This window comes from Epinephelus moara, chromosome 2 (genome assembly GCF_006386435.1).
Source record: "Epinephelus moara isolate mb chromosome 2, YSFRI_EMoa_1.0, whole genome shotgun sequence".
Lineage (NCBI taxonomy): Eukaryota > Metazoa > Chordata > Actinopteri > Perciformes > Serranidae > Epinephelus > Epinephelus moara.
In genome coordinates this window covers 42,879,717-42,903,914 of record NC_065507.1, presented here as the reverse complement: position 1 = coordinate 42,903,914, position 24,198 = coordinate 42,879,717, and the positions used below count along the sequence as shown (strand labels likewise).

The 24,198-nt window shown below is 38.9% G+C and overlaps 1 protein-coding gene across 5 annotated transcripts in view; it reads left to right on the top strand.

The window, feature by feature from the left end:
- Positions 1-24,198, top strand: part of bcas3 (BCAS3 microtubule associated cell migration factor) — a 939,536-nt gene that overhangs the window by 443,634 nt on the left and 471,704 nt on the right. Inside the window, exon 24 of one of the 5 annotated variants that reach the window (XM_050055627.1) lies at positions 6,549-6,821. The exons of 3 other annotated variants lie outside the window; for them this stretch is intronic. In XM_050055627.1, coding sequence (XP_049911584.1) covers positions 6,549-6,598 — 50 coding nt within the window. In that variant the 3' untranslated portion in view covers positions 6,599-6,821. Of the gene's footprint in view, positions 1-3,848; positions 4,280-6,548; positions 6,822-24,198 lie in introns of those variants that run through there. One more of the 5 variants, XM_050055604.1, reaches the window with a different exon arrangement.

Below are 24,198 nucleotides of genomic sequence, written 5' to 3'. Positions count from 1 at the left end.
GCGGAGGACGACGAGTATGAGTACGACGAGGTTTCTTACGGTCGTGCTAGAGGCCAGAGCAACACCATCCAGGCCAACTATATCATCAGATAATGAGTCTCTGAGTTGTTTGGCGCCAAGAACAATAACTTCAGTTTTGTCTGAATTTAACATCAGGAAATTGGTGCTCATCCAGGTTTTTATGTTTTTAAGGCATTTTTGAACTTTAGTTAATTGATCAGTTTCTTCTGGCTTCATCGATAAATACAATTGTGTATCATCTGCATAACAATGGAAATTTACAGAGTGATTTCTCCTGATGTTTCCTAAGGGAAGCATATATACAGTGAATAGGATTGGTCGGAGCACAGAACCTTGTGGAACTCCAAAACAAACTTTAGTATTTAGAGATGATTCATCATGAACATGAATGAACTGAAAACAATCAGATAAATAAGATTTAAACCAGCTTAGTGCAGAACCTTTTAGGCCAATTAAATGTTCCAGTCTCTGTAGCAGAATTTGATGGTCAGTTGTGTCAAACGGCGCACTAAGATCTAATAAAACAAGTACAGAGACGAGTCCTTTGTCTGAAGCAATCGGGAGATCATTTGTAATTTTAACTTGTGATGACTCAGTGCTATGATGCACTCTAAATCCTGACTGAAATTCTTCAAATAAGTTATTATCATGGAGAAAATCACACAGCTGGTCTGCGACTACTTTCTCAAGGATCTTTGAAAGAAAGGGAAGATTAGAAATTGGTCTATAGTTGGCTAAAACCTTAGGATCCAGGGTGGGCTTTTTTAGAAGATGTTTAATTAAGCTACCTTAAAGGACTGTGGTACATAGCCTGTTAACAAAGATATACTGACCATGTCTAATATATGAGTATTAACTAAAGGTAAGACTTCCTTATGTAGCCTAGTTGGGATGGGGTCTAAGAGACACGTTGATGATTTCGATGAAGAAATCATTGCGGTCAACTGTTGAAGAGAAATCGGGGAGAAGCTATCTAGATATATATTAGGTTTTACAGCTGTGTTTGAGGGCAGATTGGTTCCGTTTGTTGGCAGGAGGTCATGAATTTTGCCTCTAATAGTTACAATTTTGTCATTAAAAAAGCTCATAAAATCATTACTGCTAAGGGCTAAAGGAATACAAAGCTCAATAGAGCTGTGACTCTCAGTCAGCCTGGCTACAATGCTTAAAAGAAACCTGGGGTTGTTCTTATTGTCTTCTATAAATGCTGAGTAATAGTTTGCTCTGGCATTGCGGGGGCCCCTCTTATACGTTTTGAGACTTTGTTCCCAGACTAAACGAGATTCTTCCAGTTTTGTTAATCGCCAATTCCTTTCAAATTTTCGTGATATTTGTTTTAATTTTCAGGTTTGAGAGTTGTACCAAGGAGTGAACTTTCTTTGCTTTGTTAACTTCTTTTAAAGAGGTGCTACAGAGTCGAGTGTGTGTGTTCACAGCGAGCAGCACTATCGACAAGATTATCAATTCGGGAGAGTTTAAAGTCAGTACGGGAAACCTCTGTTACAGAAGGACATGGTATTAAATTTAACGTCGATGGAATCTTTGCCTTAAATTTTGCGACAGCACTGTCTGATAAACAACTAGTGTAGTAACTGTTGCTGAGAGGCGTGTAATTGAGTAAAAATAAATCAAAAGTTATTAAATAATATCTGATCGAGAGGGATTCTGTGGAAAGACTGTTAGGTTATCACTTTCAATTCCCTACGTCAGAACTAGATCGAGGGTATGGTTAAAACAGTGAGTCGGTTTATGTACACCCTGACTGAAGCCAATGGAGTCTAATAATGAGATAAACGCAGTAGTCATTATCAACGTTAACATGAATGTTAAAGTCACCTACAATAATAACTTTAGCTGATTTAATAACTAAACTGGATAAAAACTCTGAGAATTCAGATACAAATTCAGAATACGGGCCAGGAGCCCGGTACACTATAACAATTAAAAGTGGTTGTGAGGTTTTCCAGGTCGGATGTAAAACAAGAACAAGGCTTTCAAAGGAATTATAATCTAGTTTAGTTTTAGGGCTGATTAATAGATTAGAGTTAAAAATGGCTGCATCTCCCCCTCCTCAGCCACTGCCTCGAGGAATGTGGGTATTATTATGACTGGAAGGAGTGGATTTATTTAGACTGACATATTCATCTTGACACAGCCAGGTTTCAGTGAGGCTAAGTAAATCAATATGATTATCTGATATTAATTCGTTTACTAACACTGCTTTAGATGACAGAGACCTGATATAACAAGCAAACGCAGAAGAAAAAATGACCAATCAGATCTGCGCCTGCAGAATGTAAATAAACAAAAACTGAGGAAGAGCAATACCAAAAATGCTCTGTACCTGTTGCATCCAACAACTATAAAACAAAAAAGTTAGTTTCAAAAGCAACTCAAACATTAACATCACACGTGCGCAGACGTAACTTTTGAGGGATAGAGGAAAGAGAGCAAATAAAGAAAGATTAAGTTTGTTAGACTGTCGAACTGCCGGCTAACGTTAGCATGCTATGCTTAGCCGTATCCTCAGTCATAATCTCACCTGAGCAGGTAATCATCATGAAGAAGTCGAAGATAACATAACAGGGATGACAGCGTCCTTGTGGCAACTGAAACGCTGCTGTTTGCCATCAACAATAACACAGAGTGTGCAAGGATAACAGAGACAATACTTCAAATTGAGTTCAGGAAGCCTGCGTTTGACAGCGTCAAAGCTCCGGCGCCTTGTCGTCAGGTTGGCACTGAAGTCTGGGTAAATAAAGATGTGAGTTCCATTATACTCTAGATTCTCTTTCTCCCTGGCAAGACGAAGAATTTTGACCTTGTCCTGGAAGTTTAGCAGCTTGATCATGATGGATCTGGGACTAGCTCTGTCACATAGCTAGGCAGTCAGAGAGCGATGGGCCCTCTCAGTGATCGGCGGAGTTGGGAAGTTGTCTTGTCCAAGAAGCAGTGGCATCAGCCAGGACATAAAGCCGATGATATCATTACCCTCAAGGGACTCTTGAATTCCAACGAAGCGGAAAGTAGAGCGTCGGCTTTGGTTCTCCAGATCATTGACTTTGTCCATAAGGTTGTCTTTCTCTAGCTTATGAACACAAGCAGCCAAATCATGCACATTGTCCTCGTTAGCCCCAACACGCTGTTTCAACAAATTAACTTGTTCTCCCAAAGTAGTTAAGGAGTACTGAATGCTGCTCAGACTGCTTTGAATGGGATCCATTTTTGCATCAAAATGTGTCAGCATGTCAGTCTTGCGCTGTTGAATTGCTCCCCACAAAGTTTGGAGCAAGATGTGCGGTTCATCCATTGTGGGGAGGATGCCGAAAAAAATCTTATAAATAATAAAACATAAAACAAATCTTGTGATTATGTAGAGTGATATACAAATTAGATGCATGGCTGGAGCCAGATCAGGTGAAAGGCGAGTGGATCAAGATAAATGAGAACTTAAAAAGCTACTGTAACAGCGACAATTAGACTTGAGCTTGAGACACGTTCAGCCACGCTGCAGCCATCTTTTAGTTAATATGAGAGTGGATGACATGTCTGGTGAGTATGCAGGCCATGCAAGAACTGGGATGTTTTCAGCTCTCAGTAACTGTGTACAGATCTTTGCAACATGAGGTTGTGCATTATCATGCTGCAACATGAGGTCATGGTGGCAGATGAACGACATGACGGTGGGTCTCAGGATTTCATCACAGTATGAAAAATGGAAGCAAAAATAAAAGTGTTGCATTTAAATTTTTGTTCAGTATAATAAGTATGTTTTCTTTAGTGTATAATCACCTAAAATAAGTATTGTTGTGTTGTCATTACCATAGAATGGGCCATCTATATCCACAAAGGGAGCAGGTTCTTGTTTACGGAGATCACCATGTTGCACCACCATGTTTCTACAGTAGCCCAGGATGGACAACCAGACACTGGCTCTAGATTGGGACTTTTGTGTTTTCGCCTCGGCCACCATAGTTCACAGCCCCTCCGTGACAGGCAACTTTGGAAAAATAATGATGTGATGTGAAACTGCTTTCTTCAGTATTTTTACTGGTTTGCATTAGCTGGTCTGCTTGATTTGGAGAGGGAGAGACCTCTGTGTATAATTCAGCTCCTGGTGAAAACCTACTGAACAATAAACACTTAAGGAATTCTAACCAGGAGAAGTGTCAGCTGGTTGCATTCTGCAATCCTCACCACTAAATACCAATAAATCTTAATTAAATTGTACACACTAAACCTTTAAGTTACTCACTAAACAATGCCAAACTTTGTAGTTGGTTCCAGTTTATTTTCCCTGTTTCATGTCATTGTAAAGTGAAGGAGTATTTTTCACTATTTTTTTTACATTTTATTGACAAAATGTAACTATTCAATTAATTGCAAAAAATTTGATAAATTAATCCAGAATTCAATTACCTTTCTTGTCTCAATTCAAATTATGGTGACACTTCTGATGACCTCATTTATGTAGAAAGATCGATCAACCAACCAACCAATCAATCAATCAATCAATCAATCAATCAATCAATTTGTCACATACAGTATAATCATATAAGGTGAATTTACAGTAAAAAGTAATATATGATCATCCTTTAGTCAGGGTAGAGCAGTGCCTATAGTACATTCAGCTGAGCAAACTACTCTTTGGAGGGCCTTCTGGTCCTGTTTGGTGCTGTTTCCCTACCAGGCAGTGATGTTCCTCCTCAGGATGCTCTTGATGGTGCATAAGTAGAAATTTGAGGGCATAACCATAATTTCCTTTGGTGTCTGAGGTAAATCAGTCCCTGCTTTGTCTTTCTCACCACTGAGTCAGTAAGCAGCGCCCAGGTCAGGCCCTTGATGATGTGGACACCAAGATACTTGAAGCTTCCTCATTCTCGTCTTAGGTATTGCTGTTGATATTAAAGCTCCTTTCCTGCTTCTAGTTCAGGTGTTAGGTGAGTATAGTGTCTTTCCCTTTGACCATTCAGACAAGGCTTGCAACAGGAGAGGAAGTATTTAAAGAAGTCCTATTATGCTCATTTTCGGGGTCATATTTGTAATATCGGGGTCCAGTGGAATAGATTTAGGTGCTTTAATGTTCAAAAAACACCTTATTTTTCTTATACTGCCCATTTCTTCAGCACCTCTGTCTGAAACACACGCTTGGGCATATGTCCCGCCTCCCCAGCAGCCCAGCCTGCTGTGATTGGTCAGCTCGCTCAGTCTGTTGTGATTGGTGCAACACATAGAGCGTGTATCAGAAGTCTCACACCCCTTAACTTAACTGAATTTCACCTCCGGAGGCTGCATGAGCTGCTAAAAACATGCTATGGCAAAGCTAACAAGGCCCTCAGTTCTCCCGCATCAATTTGAGTGAAGAAACACAAGCCAATAAACTCTGAACCACCTTCACAACAAAGACTGGAGCAGGACGTTTCACAGTGGTAAGTTTTTATTTTGTAGACATCTAATATTTCAGCTGTAACATGATAACTGTTATTTATTTTATGTTACATCACAGTAACAACTGTGTATCTGTTGACTGACTGAAGTTGTAAACGTCTGCTGCAAAGAAGTACAAAAGGTTTCTAACAATATAATCAATTACTGCACAATGTGGAAACACCAAGAGTATCACTCACCTGTTATATGCATATCTAAGCAGGCTTATCTAAGATCAGACTAACGTAGCTTGTGTTGGGTAATAATATCGAAGTTATGAATCTGCCGACAAACACATTCCTTGTTAAAACCACACAGGCTTCAACTCACAAATTCAGCAATTTTACCATAGCAGATTGAGATTTCTGTAGCATACATAACCAAATACATAAAAATTACTAGTACATTAAAATGTCTTAGCTGTCATGTTTACTTTAGCCATTCTACTAAAATGTAGCTGTATTTTATAATCATCTTCACCTTATGTTTGTAATCTACAACATGTACAAGGTACCAGTGTATCACACTTTCTCCTTTGATAACATCAGGTTATGTGAAATCAAAGTTTCATGGTAAAACACTTATTGCTTCCTGGATTAATATTTGTTCTATGCAGAGATGTTGTCTCCTGAGTCTTTATTGGCTTACTTATAAAACAGTATGCCTTGTCTCTTTTTTACTTATTAGGTTTTGGGGAAAAGAAACAGGTTGTAGTTCATCCTACGTGTTTGATACAATATCCAGGCCTAGAGCCTAACTGATTGAATCCATACACCCTGTAGAACATCCACGATATTTACAGGTATGACTTTGGACCATTGAGGCGTAGAACTGAAGAAGAGTGAGTTTTTATGACATGTAATGAGATACAACTGTTTAAACTAAATTCTGAACACTAAGGTTATGTTAGAACCAAAGCACCCACTAATAAAGAAATGACAAATAAGTATTTTTCCAATAGAACTTTATTTTTTAGGAAATGTAAAAAATGAAAATGACAAAAAACTCTGTAAATAATATACAAGAGTTAGATACATAACTATATATACACACCAGTGCTGTATCTGCAACACTAATAGTGTCCAATCCTTCCCATTTAGGTGTTCATTCCATCCTGTGTTTTACTCTGGATATGCCAGGAGTTTGCTGATTCGGCTGGTCAGTGGGTTGGCCTCCGACTGCTCCTTGGCTGAAGCGAGAGATGTGTCGGGCAACCACTTCCTCCTTTGAGGTTCACTCATACTGGGGTGCCAGGTCCTTTGGGATGGGGATTTTCTGCATCTCCTCAGCAAATGGCACTGGGGTTCACAAACACCTCCACAAAGAAGAGCTTCATCAGGTCATCTACAGTCTGTTAAATATTGCATTTAAATATTGATTTCCTAAAATGAAGTGCTTCACTGAATCCAAATTGCTTGTATATTAACTCTTTATTTAATTAAAGTGCTGTGTTTTCATTGAGTGCCAATCCTCCTGTGATATTTCTTTATCTAATTGTTTTTCCCATTTAACTTTAATACACTTGGTATTGTTCCCTTTCTGCTTTTGTAGGCCCTGATATAGTCTGGAAATTACGTTTTTATTGCCCTGTTTGTAAGCATCAATTAGGATATTTGTAACTGCATTTTCCTCCTCAGATATTCCTGGTCTCTTTTGTAGTACTCTCTCATTTGTAAATGTATGTAGAAATCTTTATTTTCTAATTCAAATTCCTTCTGTAGTTCTCTAAAGCACTTAAATTCATTCCCCTGAGTCAGTGTACATATTGCTGTAATGCCCTTTTCCCACCATTGTCTGAATCTGATGTCAGTGATTCCTGGAATGAAACTAGGGTCCAAGGCAGGCTAAGTTAATATTTTGACATCTCCCTTCATGTTGCACTCATTTATAACTTTTGCCAGATACTCAGTGTTTGCTTAATAACTTCATTAATTGCTGTGTTGGTGTAGTTTGTTCCCTTTGTCTCCTAAGGTTGCATGCATTTGAACAGTTTCTATATAGTTTTTTATATGTCTTTGCATTTGGCATTATATTGAGAGCAGGATACACATACCAAGAATTGCAGTTGTGCTACAAAGAGATCCCTCAAATTAGGCCCTGATCCTTGTTCTCTTACCAGCCCAAATAAATCTGGATATCCATTTGTTCCAAATCCTAAACTGCGTCATATCATCATATGTGGAATAGACTGAAATAGATATAACAGTCTCACATTCGTAACACATTCATTTTAATCACCTCAATCCGTGTGCCGAAGTCTAGAGTGAAGGTCGACGACTGTCTGATATCTTTTTGAACACTGTTTTTGATTTGGTTATAATTTATTTCAAATACTGTATTCAGTTTATTTGCAATCACCACAGCTAGATATTTAATTGTTTTTGCTTTCCAATTAATTTTGTATTTTCCTTAGGGGAATAGTATGAGGAAAAGATTTGAGTCTTTGTCACATTTAGTTTATAACCTGAGTATTGGCCAAATTCTTCTAAGGTAGTCATTAAATTAGGAAAGGTTCTGTCTGAGATTCAATATAGATTCCAAACAGGATGGGACTTAGACAGCACCCTTGACAAGCCCCTCGCTGCAAAGTAAATCTGTCAGTTAGGTTACCATTAATTTAAATCCTGGCTGTAAGTTCTAGGTAAAGCGTTCAAATACATTGTTTTGCCTGTTTCTGAAACCCCAGTCTGTCCAGTACCTGGTGCAAAAAATTCCAAAATTACACAGTCAAAAGTTTTGCGTTGAGGCTGGCTAACATTGCATTCACTTCCTGTTTCTGGATCTGGTCTATGATATGTAAAGTACGCCTAATACTAACTTGAGTCTGCTGTTCTTTGATAAACCCTGACTGATCTTCATCAGTAATATCTGATATGAAATTTTCTATCCTTTTAGAGATTATTGAGGTGAATGTCTTATAATCAATAAGAATTGAAAGAGGTCTATAGGATTCACAATATTCTTTATTTTTCCCCTCCTTCGGTAAAACTGAAATCACAGCGTCCTTCCATGACGGGGGAAGCCTTCCCATGTTAAGGGTCACATTAAAAGAGTTCAGGAGTAGGAGAGTGAATTCATGTCTGAAAGCCTTAACCATTCACTCGTGAATCCATCGCTACCTGGTGACTTGTTGGATTTTAGTCTACCAATCACATCATCTAATTCCTTCTTGGCTATGTTCGTAATTCATTTTTCATTTTGTGCGTACCCTATACATGGTAAATCTAGCATATTGAGAAATTCTTTAATTTCATGGTCTTCTTTTGCTGGGGGCTGTGAATATCAACTTTCATAATATATATATTTTTAAAAACTTTTCTGATATCATAATAATAATAATTGATATCATAATTCCTTTGTCTTGGGGTCTCTAATCTTATGTATTGTATTAGAAGCTTACTGTACTTTAAGGCCTGATTCATAGCAGGTTTATTTAGAACCTTATTTTTTTTCTCTTTTTTTTCTGTCATTATTGAGAACTTCATCTATCTGCTGTCTGGGTATTAATATTTGTTGTAATATTGATTCATTTTTAATTTTTTTTGTGCTTATTCTCCAAATTTCTCAACTTGGTAATCAGCTTTCCATAGTTTTCTTTGTCTTTTTTGGGTAGGCTGCCCTTGATATTATTCTCCCATTCATAACCGGTTTTACTGTGTTCCATAATATAGTAGGGTCTACCAGGCTATCTTTATTCTCTTTTACACAATTTTCAATTTATTTTTTTAACTTTCTCTTTTACTTTAATTTCCACAGTGTACTTTTTTGTGTTCCATTCAAATATCTGCTAAGATAAATAACTCTATGATCTGACAAGTCAGTTACTTCAATGCTGCATTTCTCAACTCTGTGCCTATCAGTTTTGTTCATGAAAAAGTAGTCTATTCCAAGGGGTGAGGTTCCCTCCATACATCAAACATCCAAAGTTCTGTTAGCCAAGTACTGATGAGTCTGGATAGCTGGGTCTTGTTTCTCTTATTTTTAGCTGTATCAAGCTTACCATTTAAAATCATATTGAAATCTCCGGCACAAGGTAGTATTCCCTCACTCTCCAGAGCTATAATGTCAAACAGCAGCTTCAAGAATGATTTATCAGTGTACATACACATTAACTAAAGTAATCACATTATTTTCTATTTTCCCTTTAACTATTACATATCTCCCCTCTTTGTCACTCATTACTTTTGAGGGCTTCGAAAGGACGAGAGTTGGATATCAGTATGGCTACACCTCTTTTGGGGCCTTTTTCAAAAGCACTAAAGAAAGAGTATTTATATCCAAACTTCTTTAATTTATCATGGTCTTGTTGAGATAAATGTGTTTCCTGTAAATATATTGCTTAATTTTTTCCCCCTCAATTTGGCATCTGCTTTTACTCTTTGAACTGGATTATTTCGTCCATTAACATTTTAGGACGCTATCCTCACACCATCACACAGTGTAATCTATTTGGACAAAAAAGGAAAATAAAAACAGAGGTACAATAGTGGCCCTGACAGCTTTGCCTGAACATTGGTGTGAAACACAAAAAAATAAACAGAACAACTGAGTTCCGGAAAAAGGGGGGAGAGAATCTTCAGTCCCTCCAGTGTTTTGATCTCGCTGGTAGATCTAGGGGAAATCCTCTTATATAAAGAGGGCCCTGACTTAGAAATTACTTTTGAGCCTATAATAAGGATTACAGTCATTCTTAAAGAGTCCAGCATTTGAATTTGAAAAGGAAAGTTAACATTCACATTCGCCGCCAGTGACTTTACCTGAGAACATAAGGTCGAGACGTCGAGCATCAGTCGTTCCCATATGGAATAAAAGGTGTTTCATAAGTCTTGTAAACGTGTGGAAAAGTTTCATAACTGTGTGATAAAGTTTTGTATGCTTGCATTCAAATCCGTGAATTTGTAAAAAATATTTGAACAAATGCATTTTATTTTTGAATCTGTAAAGAGATCTGTAGCTGTGCATGACATTTTGAGTACAAATAAAATTATGACAATTATGACAGATTTGCACAATTATGAAAATATTTTGCAGTTGTGAATCCAATTTTTACAGTTACAATTTTTTTTTACAGTTGCGGACCAAATTTTCACAGGTACAAAAAGTGTTACAGTTACGCATCAAATTTTCACAGGTACAAAAAAATTTCACAGGTACGCATCAAATTTTCACAGGTACAAAACAGTAAACACAGAACTGAAGCTGTGTGTGTCAAAACCTAAGTCCCACAGTTATGGATCAACCTTCAGGTACTAATCAAATCTGAAAGTACAAGTAGTTTCGACTTTCATTTTACACATACCTGTGAATAGCCAATCGGGACGCTGAGATTAACGTATCATTTGACTATCCAATCAGGAATATAGCTTTACCATCAAATCACAGAGCTATAGGGTGGGCCTTCTATGCTGGGTAGTATACTTGTCAGGCTTTTTTATATATTGTTAATGGATAGTTTATAAATAGCTAATACTTTAAGAATGTAGGCTAAGTTACTTCTTTACGCTAAAAGAAGGGGAAAATTGGAATGTGTTATTTATTGTTTATTAGAACATGGCACTCTTAAATACTTGATTCTGATTGGTCAATCAACAAAATTCTGTGGTGTTAATTTCTTGAGGTATCCCTGCTGCTCTGCTGCTCCGTTGCTAGGGACGCCATAGCAATGGCATTAGACTGAGGAGCATCAAAATCAGTTAACGTTAGTCCAGGGCGGCCTTCGCAGCTACTGGACACCCAGCATCTCCGACCGGGAGAAGTGGAGTAAAATCCTCTCCTCCGCTCCAGAAAACGGCCGCAGTTTGTCTGATGAACGCCTCTCCTCTGTCAATACACTCTGCCAGCAATTTAATAATATTGATGCCAGTTGTAACATTTGAATGTTTTAGTAGTAAGCCATGTTCTAAGCGGGATAATGTATAGTGAGCCGGTGACAGTTGGGAGTTATTTTCTTACATAGTTATTTTCTTACATATTCAATGGATTAACCAGGCTGGCCAACATCTGATCAAATTTGGCAGTATGTGGCCCATGAACTAAAATTACTTTAGACACCCGTGGTGTATATCATTAAAAAAAAAGGACAGAACACAGGAGAATTTGTTGTGAAATCCCCATTATTGCAGACATTAGAATTACATTTAGGTTGAGGTTGAACGATGATTCGCTTTAGCCAATCACAATGGAGGGGGCGGGACCGAGATGTGCAGGTGTCCCCAGGAAATATGTACCTACAGAAACAGCAAGCTCCGCGTCCATGGCGACCGCTCCACCCAAAACGCCGTCTCGTCAACGTGAAAAACATGGACAACAGCACAACTTACAAGCGTTGTGCATCCACCAGCACACCTTCCATTCGTCACGACAGGAAAAAAAAGGCATTAGCGGCAATATTTTTACTGCCGTTTGGTTCGAGTTGCAGGTACGAGTGTAACACTGGGGGCATCGCCGCAAGTGAAGGGGGTGAGTGCACTGCAGGCCCCTGCACTTCCGTTAGTCAAAAAACTACAGGCAGTGCCTCCAGAGGTAAAGGAAGAAAAAGTTAGTCAAAAAACTACAGGCAGTGCCTCCAGAGGTAAAGGAAGAAAAACATTTTTTTTTTTTTTTGTTTTTTTACCGATGGATTTCCAGATTGGTGAAAATGTGCTTAAAGATATTCTAGAATGGTGATTCAGTTCCTAGGTTGATTACAGACTGTCAAGTGTCTGAAGGGAAATTAAAATGTCACACTACAACATTGGAAGGGATAAATGAAAAACTTTACATAGGTGAGGTGAAAATAAGAAAAAAGCAAGCTGTAGGATTATGAAAAATATAAACATGAACCCCATGTCAGGTATCTTAAATCATGATGTATATTAAAATCATGATGTGCCTGACAAGGGTTAACTGCATGGAGATGGGTATGTAGACATAGGTTGGCCGTTACAACTACGTAAAAACTGAATTTAAATCAAAAATATTCATACTACCCGCATGAAACAACGCACTGTAAACAAGCATATACTGTACAAAACTGTTGTTCATGTGCTTATAACATGACTCATCAGAAATAACATTTTTCTGTAACAGTAAAAGATTATGAAAAGAAGAATGTCTTCTTTTTCTAACAATGCAAGATTTTTTTTAATCCACATTTCAAAAAGACTGTGAGCAATGTACATCCTCATTTCTGGGGAGATGAATAATAATTAATTTCTGAATTCTTAAAAGTAATCGAATATTGTTCAAAGACCAAGAGGCTTTTGCAGACTGATGCATTTTTGCATTTCCACTGTTTGATATGTGTGTGTCGAAGTTCTCAGGTTAAAGGAGTATTCTGCTGTTTTTCTTTGAAGAAATAAGTCAAAGTCCAGCTTCATAGTGCATAGTACATTATAGGCTTTACATTTGAGCAATAATGGTACCATGAGTGGTACTACAGTACTGTACAGTGTAGAAAGCAGTTTATATTATCAGATTGCAGATTGTGGCCATGTGAATCGTCGTCTCTTCCTATATAAGTGTGACTCAAATTCAGGAAACAGAACACCACTCTCCTTACTATCATGGGTCATCACTGCCCCCTCCCTGTCGACATCTGGGTCAGTAAGGACTTAAAGACAAGGAGAAAAAACAGGGTTTCGTTAGTTCATACTTTTTTGTTAAAGGCTCTGTATAGTGAAAGACAATAAATCATTAAAAAAAATTAAACATTCCAGGAAATATTTATTACATCACCTTAGGGTTTTTCATTCAAGTATTGCACACTTGAATGAAAACTCAGTGTGAATATTTTTTTATCTCTTCTTTTACTGGTACTGGTTCTTTTACTGCTGCAAAATACACAGACATAGTAGTACATCATTACATGTTTCTGTTTACACGGTCACTCGCTTGGCACTACAGCACAATGTACGGGCTTGCCGTGTTTAGGTAATGCAAGATTACCGTGCAGGTAATCTGGTTGTTATGGGGTGAATAAACAAACAACCTCACGATCAAACTTGCGCAAGTTACATACAATCACTCACCTTTTCCTCCGAGGGATGCTCAGTTTATTGTAATAACATGTGTACAGCTGCTGTCACTGTCTACACAACTCACCGACAGCAGCCTCACTGTCGCTCCGCTAGCTTACTGTTAGGCTGCAGCCTGCAGCTCAAACACAAGAGCCTCAAATGAATGAGACTGCTCTTTAACACAACGGCTCAAACCTTTCTGTCCTTAACCTGCAAGCTACAGTAAGCTTGCAGCAAGCTTGTAACACGTTTCATAAGTTATCAGTCTTCTCTGCTCCTCTTGCCAAATCAATGTAAGATAAGGTAAGGTAAGGTAAGGTAAAACTTTAATGTCCCCGTGGGGCAATTTGATTTGCAGCCAGTAGTCAACAACAAGAAGACATCAACAACAACAGCAATACCAATAAACAACACTCACAGCACAGGACACAATGCATTCAAGATAAAACAAACAAACAAATGACCTGATCAGTGCTTATTAAGAGCCACTATTGCAGACGGGACAAAGCAAAGTCTATACCTATTGGTATGACATTTAGGAACGCTAAACCTTCGCCCTGAGGGGAGCTGCTGAAACTCAGGGCCGAATTCACAAAGAATGAACTGTGGCCGCTGATAGCACCTTGAATTGCACTTCACTTGCACCCGCAGTTTGCTCCGTCTTAACATCCTATTCACAAAGGATATTGCGCTAATGATATACCAGCGCAAACACGCCCACAAAGTTTGGCAGCTGGGTGCAGTTTGCCCCTGATTTGCCCCTGATTGCAATTAGCCGCATGGCATGGTGAGTGTTTGGCAAAGTACTGAATACTGTATACCCTCATGTAGTGATGTCTGCTGGTGAGTCAGTCTAACAGTGTCGGATGGGTTGAGGCTGTGGATTTGACCAAGTTTGACCACTTTATCACTATTCCCTCTCACTTGTAGCTGTTTTTTTGTTATCTTTTGAATTTAATATATATAATACACGTTTGTTTCCCCTGTTTCGTAAAATAAATTATTGAAAGTTGCTTTTGAAGTGCGTGACAGAAGTGTGTTTTGAGAATGACCGCAGACTGTCACCTGTTCGCATCAATATCTTCGGATGCCATTAAAGTAATGATGATTATAATAATAATGTCAAAATATTTACAGACTGATTTAACAGACGATCACTGCTGCCACGATCACTGGAAAGTCTGGGCGAGAGGCTTCTACAGAGGAGCGCCCAGTTTGCACCAGCTTTCTAAAGATGTTATTTACTTCACTCAAACTGTGTGTGGCTATTCGCGCTAGTGTTAGTGAATTAGACGTAGTTTATCAATGAGGCTCATTTGCATAGAAAGGGGCAATTTTTGCGCCAAATGTATGCATGTTACCTCATTTAAATACGTTCAAATAACACCGGAGCACCGAGACGCAATCTGCTTGGCAGTGCAGTTAGTGGAGCATTTCACCCTCTGCACGTGCTTTGTGAATTAGACGGTATCTGTTTGCATTTTTACCGGTTTACCGGCCGCAAAAGCCACGCAATCCTTTTTGTGAATTTGGCCCTCAGTGTGCAAAGGGTGAAAAGGGTCCAAAACAATGGACAGAGCCTTTGAAATTAGTCTTTCCTCATATGTCCGCCACCGGCGGACTTGCACCCCAGTATATGAAAACCAAATTCTTTAAGGGCACAGGGTCGAGACTGATGAGGCAGAGACAGGAGATGAATAAAACAAATATTTTTATTTATAATGCTGTAAAGGAAACAAAAAGAAAAAAAGGGAAACTGGAACTGCTGATGAAAAAGATTGCAAACCAGGTAAGTACAAGATGATATATTTTATTAACAAAAACAATCTAAAAGAAGCCAACTATGACAATACTAAAACTCTAATGAAATAAGTAGAATAAACTAAAATCAGTGGGCTGAGGCCTCAGTGGGGGCAGACTACTGGAAAAGTACCCCGTCTCACTAGTCTGGGGGGCAACACTACAAACACTACAACAAAACATGCACTAAAAGAGCCCCAGTGCCTACTTGCATGCAACAAGAGTGAGGTTCTCACCACGGTGCCTAGCCTCCCACCTGAGGACACCCAGGCCGCACTGAAAAACAAAAAGACACTTCGTGAAACAAAAGAGAATCAAAAGTTAACAAAACCAACAGCAAAAAACAACACCAACAACCCAATTGATAATTAAACAATAACTCAAAGCATACACTCAAGGAAAGATGTCAAAAACAAATGTATTTAAAGTAAGCAAACCTAGTAAATCTGGACCAAAAGAGCAAATCAAAACCATACAAAATGAGCAAAGTGAGTAAATAAGGCCAAAACAGTTGAAGCCGGTCCAAAAGGAAAAGAAATAGGGAAAAGAAAAGGCAAACTTAACAAAAACTAAAGCAAAACAGAACAGCAGCAGGGGAGCCTAAAACACAAAAAAAGCACGTTAGTGGGGGGAACAATTTTAAAGCAACCAGAAAACACAAAATGGGGGCCCTACTCACCACCTTCAGCAGGCAACCACCACAAGGAACCAGCAAAAGACTGAACTGAGCCAGCTGAGGCCTTTTATACTGCACCTGGGCAGTGGGGGAGGAGCTAAGGGAGGAGTTTTGCTGGACTACCTGGGTTGCGTTCACAATGCTTCACTGTGGTTCACTACATTTGCATCAAATTTTAGCCTGTCATCCAGAACAGTGCCCAAGTATTTATACTGCTGCACTACTGTTACTGTCTCTCCTTTAATCACACAAGGAGCAGGAGGACAGGGATTTCTCCGAAAATCAATAAACATTTCCTTTGTTTTGGCCACGTTTATCTGGAGGAAGGACTGGTCACACCAATTAACAAATTCATCCAGAACAGGGCCATGGTTATGTTCAGAAACATCAAGGAGACTAACAATGACAGAGTCATCTGCATACTTAAGGATGAGGCGAGATGCTTGATCACTCTGGCAATCATTAGTGTAAATGACAAATAAAAGAGGAGACAGAACGCAGTCTTGTGGGGATCCAGTGGAAGAGAAACGGTTACTGGACAGACTCTTTCTGACCCCGACCCTCTGAGATCTGTTAGTTAAAAAATCAATGAGCCAACACACCATGCTAAAATCCAAATTAAAATGGGATAAAAGCCTATGTGCTAAAACGTGTGGCTGAATACAATTAAAAGCAGATGAAAAATCAACAAAGAGAAGGCGTGCATGATCCTTGCTTCCCTCCACATGCCTCAATACAAGATTAGTGTAGCAGTAGCATCCTCTACTCCTCTGTTGGCCTTGTAAGCGAATTGAAAAGGGTCCAACATATCCTGTACTGAGTTTAAAAGATCAACTTTGTCAATGTGCTCAAATGTTTTCATGGCGAGGGAGGACAAAGCTATAGGGCGATAGTCATTTCAAGTTTTAGGAGACGGGTCTTTTGCAACTGGCACCACTATGGATTCCTTCCAGATCCTTGGTACTTTCTGTATCTCAAGGGAGGACTGGAACATGTGTGTAAGGATACCACTTAGTTGCCTGGCACACTTCTTTAGCAATTTTCCTCCCAAGCCATCGGGACCAGGACTTTTCCTCTCATTGATATGACTGAGAAATTTACACACTGTTGCCTGGTCAATTATAGTCTTGCAACCTAAAGGCCCATTTCTAAAGTGAGACAGCTCATCATTAAAATCCACAGAATCAAATCTGGTGTAAAATGTGTTTAACTGCTCAGCTAAGTCGGCTTCAGACATGTTGGGAAGGAAAACTCTTTAATCACTGTTTTGTATCCCCAACATGGACTTAATTCCTTTCCAAGCTGCCCTAGAACAACCTGGAGCCAGCTCATTTTCAATCAATGTAGCCTCCTCAGTTAGCTCCTTAGCTATGTCGCTAGCAGTGGTAATGACAATGGAAACCATCTAACCACGTACCATCAGCTCATCTCTTAGCTTATTATCATTCGCCTTCCCTCTCCGTAGTTCGTTAACTCTAGGAACATATTGTTCATATACAGATAGAAAACGCTGGAGTCTTGACGCAGCATACTTACCATGAGGTTACATCTATGGTCAAGTCGGGTTACAGCCTGGCAACCATTGAAGGCTCGCCCTCCTGGCTCTGTGATTGGATGGTAAAGCTATATTCCTGATTGGATAGTCAAATGATATGTTAATCTCATTGTCCCCATTGGCTATTCACAGGAACGTGTCAAATGAAAGTTGAAACTACTTGTACTTGCAGATTTGATTTGTGCCTGAAGGTTGATCTGTAACTGTGGGACTTAGGTTTTGACACACACAGCTTCAGTTCTGTGTTTACTGTTTTGTACCAGTGAAAATTTGATTCGTACCTGTGAAATGTTTTTGTACCTGTGAAAATTTGATGCATAACTGTAACACTTTTTGTACCTGTGAAAATTTGATCCGTAACTGTAAAAAAAAAATTGTAACTGTAAAAATTTGATTCACAACTGCAAAATATTTTCATAATTGTGCAAATCTTTTTCATTTGTTCACAAAATGTTATGCACAGCTACGGATCTCTGTACAGATTCAGAAATAAAATGCATTTGTTCAAATATTTTTTACAAATTCATGGATTTGAATGCAAGCATACAAAACTTTTTCACACAGTTATGAAACTTTTCCACACATTTACAAGACTTATGAAACACCTTTTATTCCATATTCCCAGCACAGTATAACTGTAGTTGGAACATTCCTACCGGTTTGGTATCACTGTTTCCCTGTGTCATCGGTCAAACAGGGGATCTTTGAAATCCTTGTAGCCTCTCCCTAGCCTGTACTGCTGACCCTCTGGATCCCCTCCTTGCGCTGCCACTCCATCGTAGCGGTGAGCTGTGCCTTTCGCGATGTGTCAGCCATTGCGGGTGTAGGCATCACCTCCATGAATCCGCACCTCTCCAACTCGTCCCTCACCTCCCTTGCATTGTTATAAGTTCGGGTTCCCATGTCCCAGTGGATCCGCATCCTGGTAAACGGGGTCTGAAATCGCAGGCCTCTCTCTTTTAGAGCTCATTTAGCCAGGTTGTATTCCTTCCTCTTTTGGACTGTCTCAGGTGCATAGTTGTGGTCGAATAACAAAATTTTGTTTCCCAGATGAATTTCCTTCTTTCACACTTCTCTTAAGATTCTCTCCCTGGTAGAAAAGTCAAGAAAATTCACAGTAATAGGTCTTGGCAGGGCACCATCAGCAGCATTCCGTGTGAGTGACTGGTGCGCTCTTTGTATTTGCAGGTTGCAGTCCTCCGGCAGGACAAGTTCACGTTTAAGCAGAGTTTCCACAAACTTAATGACAGACTAACCCTCCATCCCCTCCGAAACTCCATAAATGTGTATGTTATTCCACCTGTTATCTTATCCCGAGCAGATTTCGGCATCGCTGCCAGACTGGCCTGTATTTTCATGGCGGCCATTTTCTTCAATCCCTCTGGCTTGTTTCTTCCATTTCATCTTTTTTTTTTTTTGAAGGGGCGGATCAAACTTTCTGACCCTATAGCTTTTTTTCTCTGCTCATTTTAGCAGTTCTGTCTTCCGTGTTCTAATTATTTGAGTTTTCTGGGGTTTCTTAAAGCTTGACTATGGGGAGCTTTGGTGCCACACTACCTACTCCATCATGGCGTAACTGGAACTCCTGCCATACCTTTTTCATGTGTGATGTTATTATGTTGGTAATAAATATAAAATTATTTACAGATTACTGTATGTAGCTGTTTTTACAGCCTTTGCTGAGGGTAAAACAAAACGGCAAGAACACATTTTTGTGACTCATAGTGTAAAAAAGCACTTTGAGTGGTCAGATAACTAGAAAGGCGCTATACAAGTGCAGGTCTCTTTACTTGGTTTGGAACCTTATAAGTGTTGATGACAGCTGAAAATCCAAATGAAAGAAAATATGTATTATATGTTTAAAATATGTAAAAAAATGTTTCCTGCTCTAGCGTAAAAAAGTCAAAGGCATGTGACAATAATAGGCAGAAATATATATCATGAAGCTTTTGGGAAAGCACTACAACACTCAGTAGTAGCTTCCTTGTTTGTTTTTAAATAACTTCTCAACTCATAAAGCATACTTACAGGTTGTGATCCTGAATCTCCAGACTGGGAACTGCCCTGTCTTTCAGGAGTAACTGCTGTGAAAATCCAGCTGTAAATGTTGCCAGTTTGTGAAGCAGTCCTCACGAAAATGGAGGGAATACAACAAAATGTCTGGGTTATGTTGTTGAGGAATAGTATTAAAAATAAATTAGAACCACTTATTCTTCATCTCTTCTTCTTTGGCAGTCCAAACAAGGGTATTTAAAAAAAAAAAAAAAGCAGCATCACCTCAACAGCTCCTTAACAGTTTAAACTCTGCAGCCTCTGCTCCAGCTCTGCACTGAGTAGGTTTGCTTGGGGGTGTGGCACAGTTGCCCGGAGGCGAGTACTGTGTGCATAGATAATATGTTACATTGTGATGCAACCAAGTTATGGAAGTAAAGGCAGGAATGCAAATGAGGCATTTTAGGCAGCTGAGGAGCTGTGTCTCTGTGGGGAAGGAGAGCTTCCTTTAGCCTGGACTTTGGGCTGTTTACTGAGCAGACATTATAGATGCATAAAAATGCTATATAAACCATTAAAGAAGAGGGAAAAATCCAAAAAGCATAATTTTCTTTAAATCCATTACTCTAGTAAAATAACTAATCAGGAAAATATTAAAAGTAAAAGTACTGTACTGAGAAAAATATCCCAATGTTTGTAGTTTTTTAGTGTGGTACTATACACAGTATTATTACATTTTTATAATTCATGCATTAATGTAGAAGCCTGATTTTACTGGTTGAGGTGGAGCTCATTTTGAACGATTAACAAATGATTATTTTTATTATGAATTATTTGGCTGATTATTTTCTCCATCAATTGATTAATTGTTTTGGGTGTAAAAATTCTGAAACAAGTGAAAAATAGCATCACAGTGACCTAGACCCCAAAGTGAAACCATCACAATGTTTGTTTTTTTTCCAACCAACAGTCCAAGCCTCAATATTATGAAAAAGACATTAAAAATGATAAAAAATTATTAAAAGCAAAAGCAGCAGAAATTCCTCACATTTGTAAAGCTGGAATTTTAAAATTTTAAATGTTTATCAAAATAGTTTTATGTGCAAAAATCTTCATTTGTATTAAATGTTTAACAAGTAACTAAAGCTGTCAGATAATTGTAGCAGAGTAAAAGTGGCATGAGAAGAAAAGAATTGTATTTACAGTACCTGAGTAAATGTATTTAGTTCACTTCCACCACAGGGTACAGCTAATGTTATTTTATCCTGATGAGTTTTTGACAATAACTTGACTTGTAACTTACTTGACCTGAGCAATGACTTCACTTCTCATTCTTGACTTATAACATGGACTCGACTTGCTTCATTCTCACCACAGTAACTTGGTTCTTGCTTGAAACTAGCATGTGTGACTTACTCTCACCTCTGCTGCAACTTGCTGCTGCCGTGAAGTGAAAGAAAACATAAAAAAACAAAAAAGAAATCCAAAAGACTACAGCATGCACTGGTCAAAAGTCAGCAGTATTTCAAAGTATACATGATTGGTAATTAATTAACTAAAACATGCACCCACGCTAGAATGATTCAGCATTCCTTTTGTGTGAATGTGTGTTTGCATGCATGCACCTGTTAGCATCTCCAACACAGTGCCCCCTTGTCCCAGGGACCGACCACCTCTTTACCACCATCAGCACCACCCTGAGGGGAGAAGGGGCTTTCCCCTGCCTTATTGTTCTCACCGAGACTGGATGAGAATGAGAGGGCTATGAATGGCTGAATAAAAGACAAGGATAGAGGGTTTGTACCCCCAATACACAGACACGCACGCACGCACGCATGCACGCACGCACACACTCATTCACGCACTCACGCACTCACTCACTCACTCACTCACTCACTCACTCACTCACTCACTTTGCCTACCACCTTTTCCTCCCTCTTCTCTTATCCCCTTTTATACTTGAGCAGCCATTTAAAACACAAGGCACCTGTGCTGTGGTACTCTGCCTCTCTTTCTTTTTATAACACACACATACCCCAGTAACCTATACCCCACAATTACCTCCCAGACTCATAAAGGGCCCTTGTATTTTTGTGCTATAGTGGCCACGCTGACAACAGTGATCACCCAGGCCAGAAAGATGCCTGGCCATCCGATCTTTCCTTAAAGATGAATACCCTCATTTCCCGTAACCCCCCCCCCCCCACACACACACACACACACACACACACACACACATTCCTTCTCTCCTGATGTTATTTTCATCAATAGGCACCTTTGTCACCTTGCTGCCACTCTGCCCCCCTCCCATCCTGTCCATCACCTCAGGGTGTGTTCAGTTGCCCATTGGTTGGTGACAGGACAGAACAGCAGATCTATGATCATGATCCCTGCTCTTTGTTTTTTGTTTTAGAGAAAAATGATCTGCTGGAAAATCTGAAAGAAATGGAAGCAAAATAAGGACAAAACACGAGTGACTAACTTGAATATGGTTTACCTTCTGGTCCTGGAATTCCTAGAATATCTCCTGGTGGTTGAGATGTGTATTCCAGACAGAGATCAATATAGATGTATGAATTTGACACTAACAAATTTTACAGTAATATAAGTTTTATATGATTGAAAGAAGGGGGCTAAAACATGCAAACAACACCAATGTGATTCTAGAAGCCTTGCTTTGAATGCAAAGTTTCCATATTACCTAATGGTCCAAAAGCTTTAAGCTTTTATAGTGAACTGGAGGACGATGACACTTCACCTCACAGAGGAGTCCTCGCCGAGGACCCTATTGTTTTTGCTGCGTTTATTATTAGGGACCTCGGCCGAAGGACGAAGTCCCTCTTGTCTCTGGTGTGTTTATTAGGGACCTCGGCCCGAAGGGGCAGAATCTCCATTTTAACCCTTCAGATGCCAGAGTTTATTGAGGAAAATATTCCATTTTCATTTCAACATTTCAAAAGGCTGTCGCTTGAGTGGCTTGAAGCATACTGTAAATGAGAAAACTATTCATCATGACCCAAAGTTTGTGATGGGAGTAAATTAACTCATCTAATTTGCATATTGTGGCGTCACTAGGCAGCGGCCATATTGGATTTCATGAATCTCAGTAAAACAACATTTTGAACATATTTACACAGCAGATTTATTTTGTTTTGTATTGTTTTTGTCATCTCATCCTCAAAATAAAGGAACAGGAATCTGATGGGAGTAAATTAACTAATTTAATTTGCATATTGTGACATCACTTCTACATACCTACAGCTACAGAAAGCATTCAAACATCAAAATGTTCAGCTCTGTAAGGATTTTCTGATGTTTGTGGCAATATGTTTGATATTTCTAAATAATTCACAATGACGACATAAGCTGGAGGCCGAAACGGGCACGAGTGCGAGGTCCCGCCCAACGCTGCTTGCAGCTTTAATTGGGTGTGAATGCTTTAAGCATTCAAACCCTATGTTCTTCTGTTACCAAAATTCTTTATTTTTGTTCTTCTTATTATTATTCTTCCACCGCGTTTTTCAACATCAATTATCTTCAACATACTTCAACCGATTCAAACCATTCAAACTTCTTCTGATTCAGCTTCATTAGGACATTATTGGAAACTTTCAGATTTTCCCATAACGTTCATGCTTTCCTGGGAATTCAACATTAAAATTCCGATTCCCATTAAATCCAATGGAACAAAAACGGTTGGACCGCTACTAGTTCCACAAACTTCAACCGATTCAAACCATTCAAACATGAAAAGGTTCAGCTGAATTAGGACAAGACCGGAACGACTCTTCACGTTCCTAACATTCATACTTTCCCAGATATTCCCCATTTTTCCCAAATCCTTTTCCCATTGGGAATGCATTACGGNAAAACGGTTGGACCGCTACTAGTTCCACAAACTTCAACCGATTCAAACCATTCAAACATGAAAAGGTTCAGCTGAATTAGGACAAGATTGGAACGACTCTTCACGTTCCTAACATTCATACTTTCCCAGATATTCCCCATTTTTCCCAAATCCTTTTCCCATTGGGAATGCATTACGGAATCCTCAAAAATCTAAAAATGTCACCTTTTTTCAAACTGTAACTACCGATTCATACTTTCAGCTAGAAACTCCATTCAAAATGGAAAATATTCATCATTTTGCTGACTTTTTACATATGATTCAACTTTTCAATCCCATTCAAATTTTCAAAAATATTCAGCGTTTTCTGAAACTTTGTTATAATGGAAGTTAATGAGAAAATCCTTCAAACTCACTCATCTTTACCCACACATCACGGAATCATACACTGACGTAGAAACTCCGTTCCAACTCTCAAACGTTCACGCTGCCGCCGACTTTCAGGAACTAATTCAAATTTTCAATATCTCTTTTAGTTTTTCTATAAAGTCAGTTTAAAATACATGAAGTTTTCAGCCCTTCTCAGACTTTATAATGGGTGTGTATAGAGTGCCGAAGTCACGCCCTTTCCGGTGAAGCTCATGGGACCTTAGATCGGAAAAAATATGAATGGCAGTGAATGAGGAGAGAAATATTATCTTTTGGTCCCATTTGAGTTGCAACATGAAATCCAAATATGTCGTTAATTAATTTAAAACATAAATTTTAAGGTCAAGAAAGTCATACTTTGTGGTAAAACTGTTGAGATATAAGCTTTTGAAATACCGTAATTAAAAAAGACTACACAGGAGGCGGTCGCGTATGTGACGTCATAGCTGTCGCT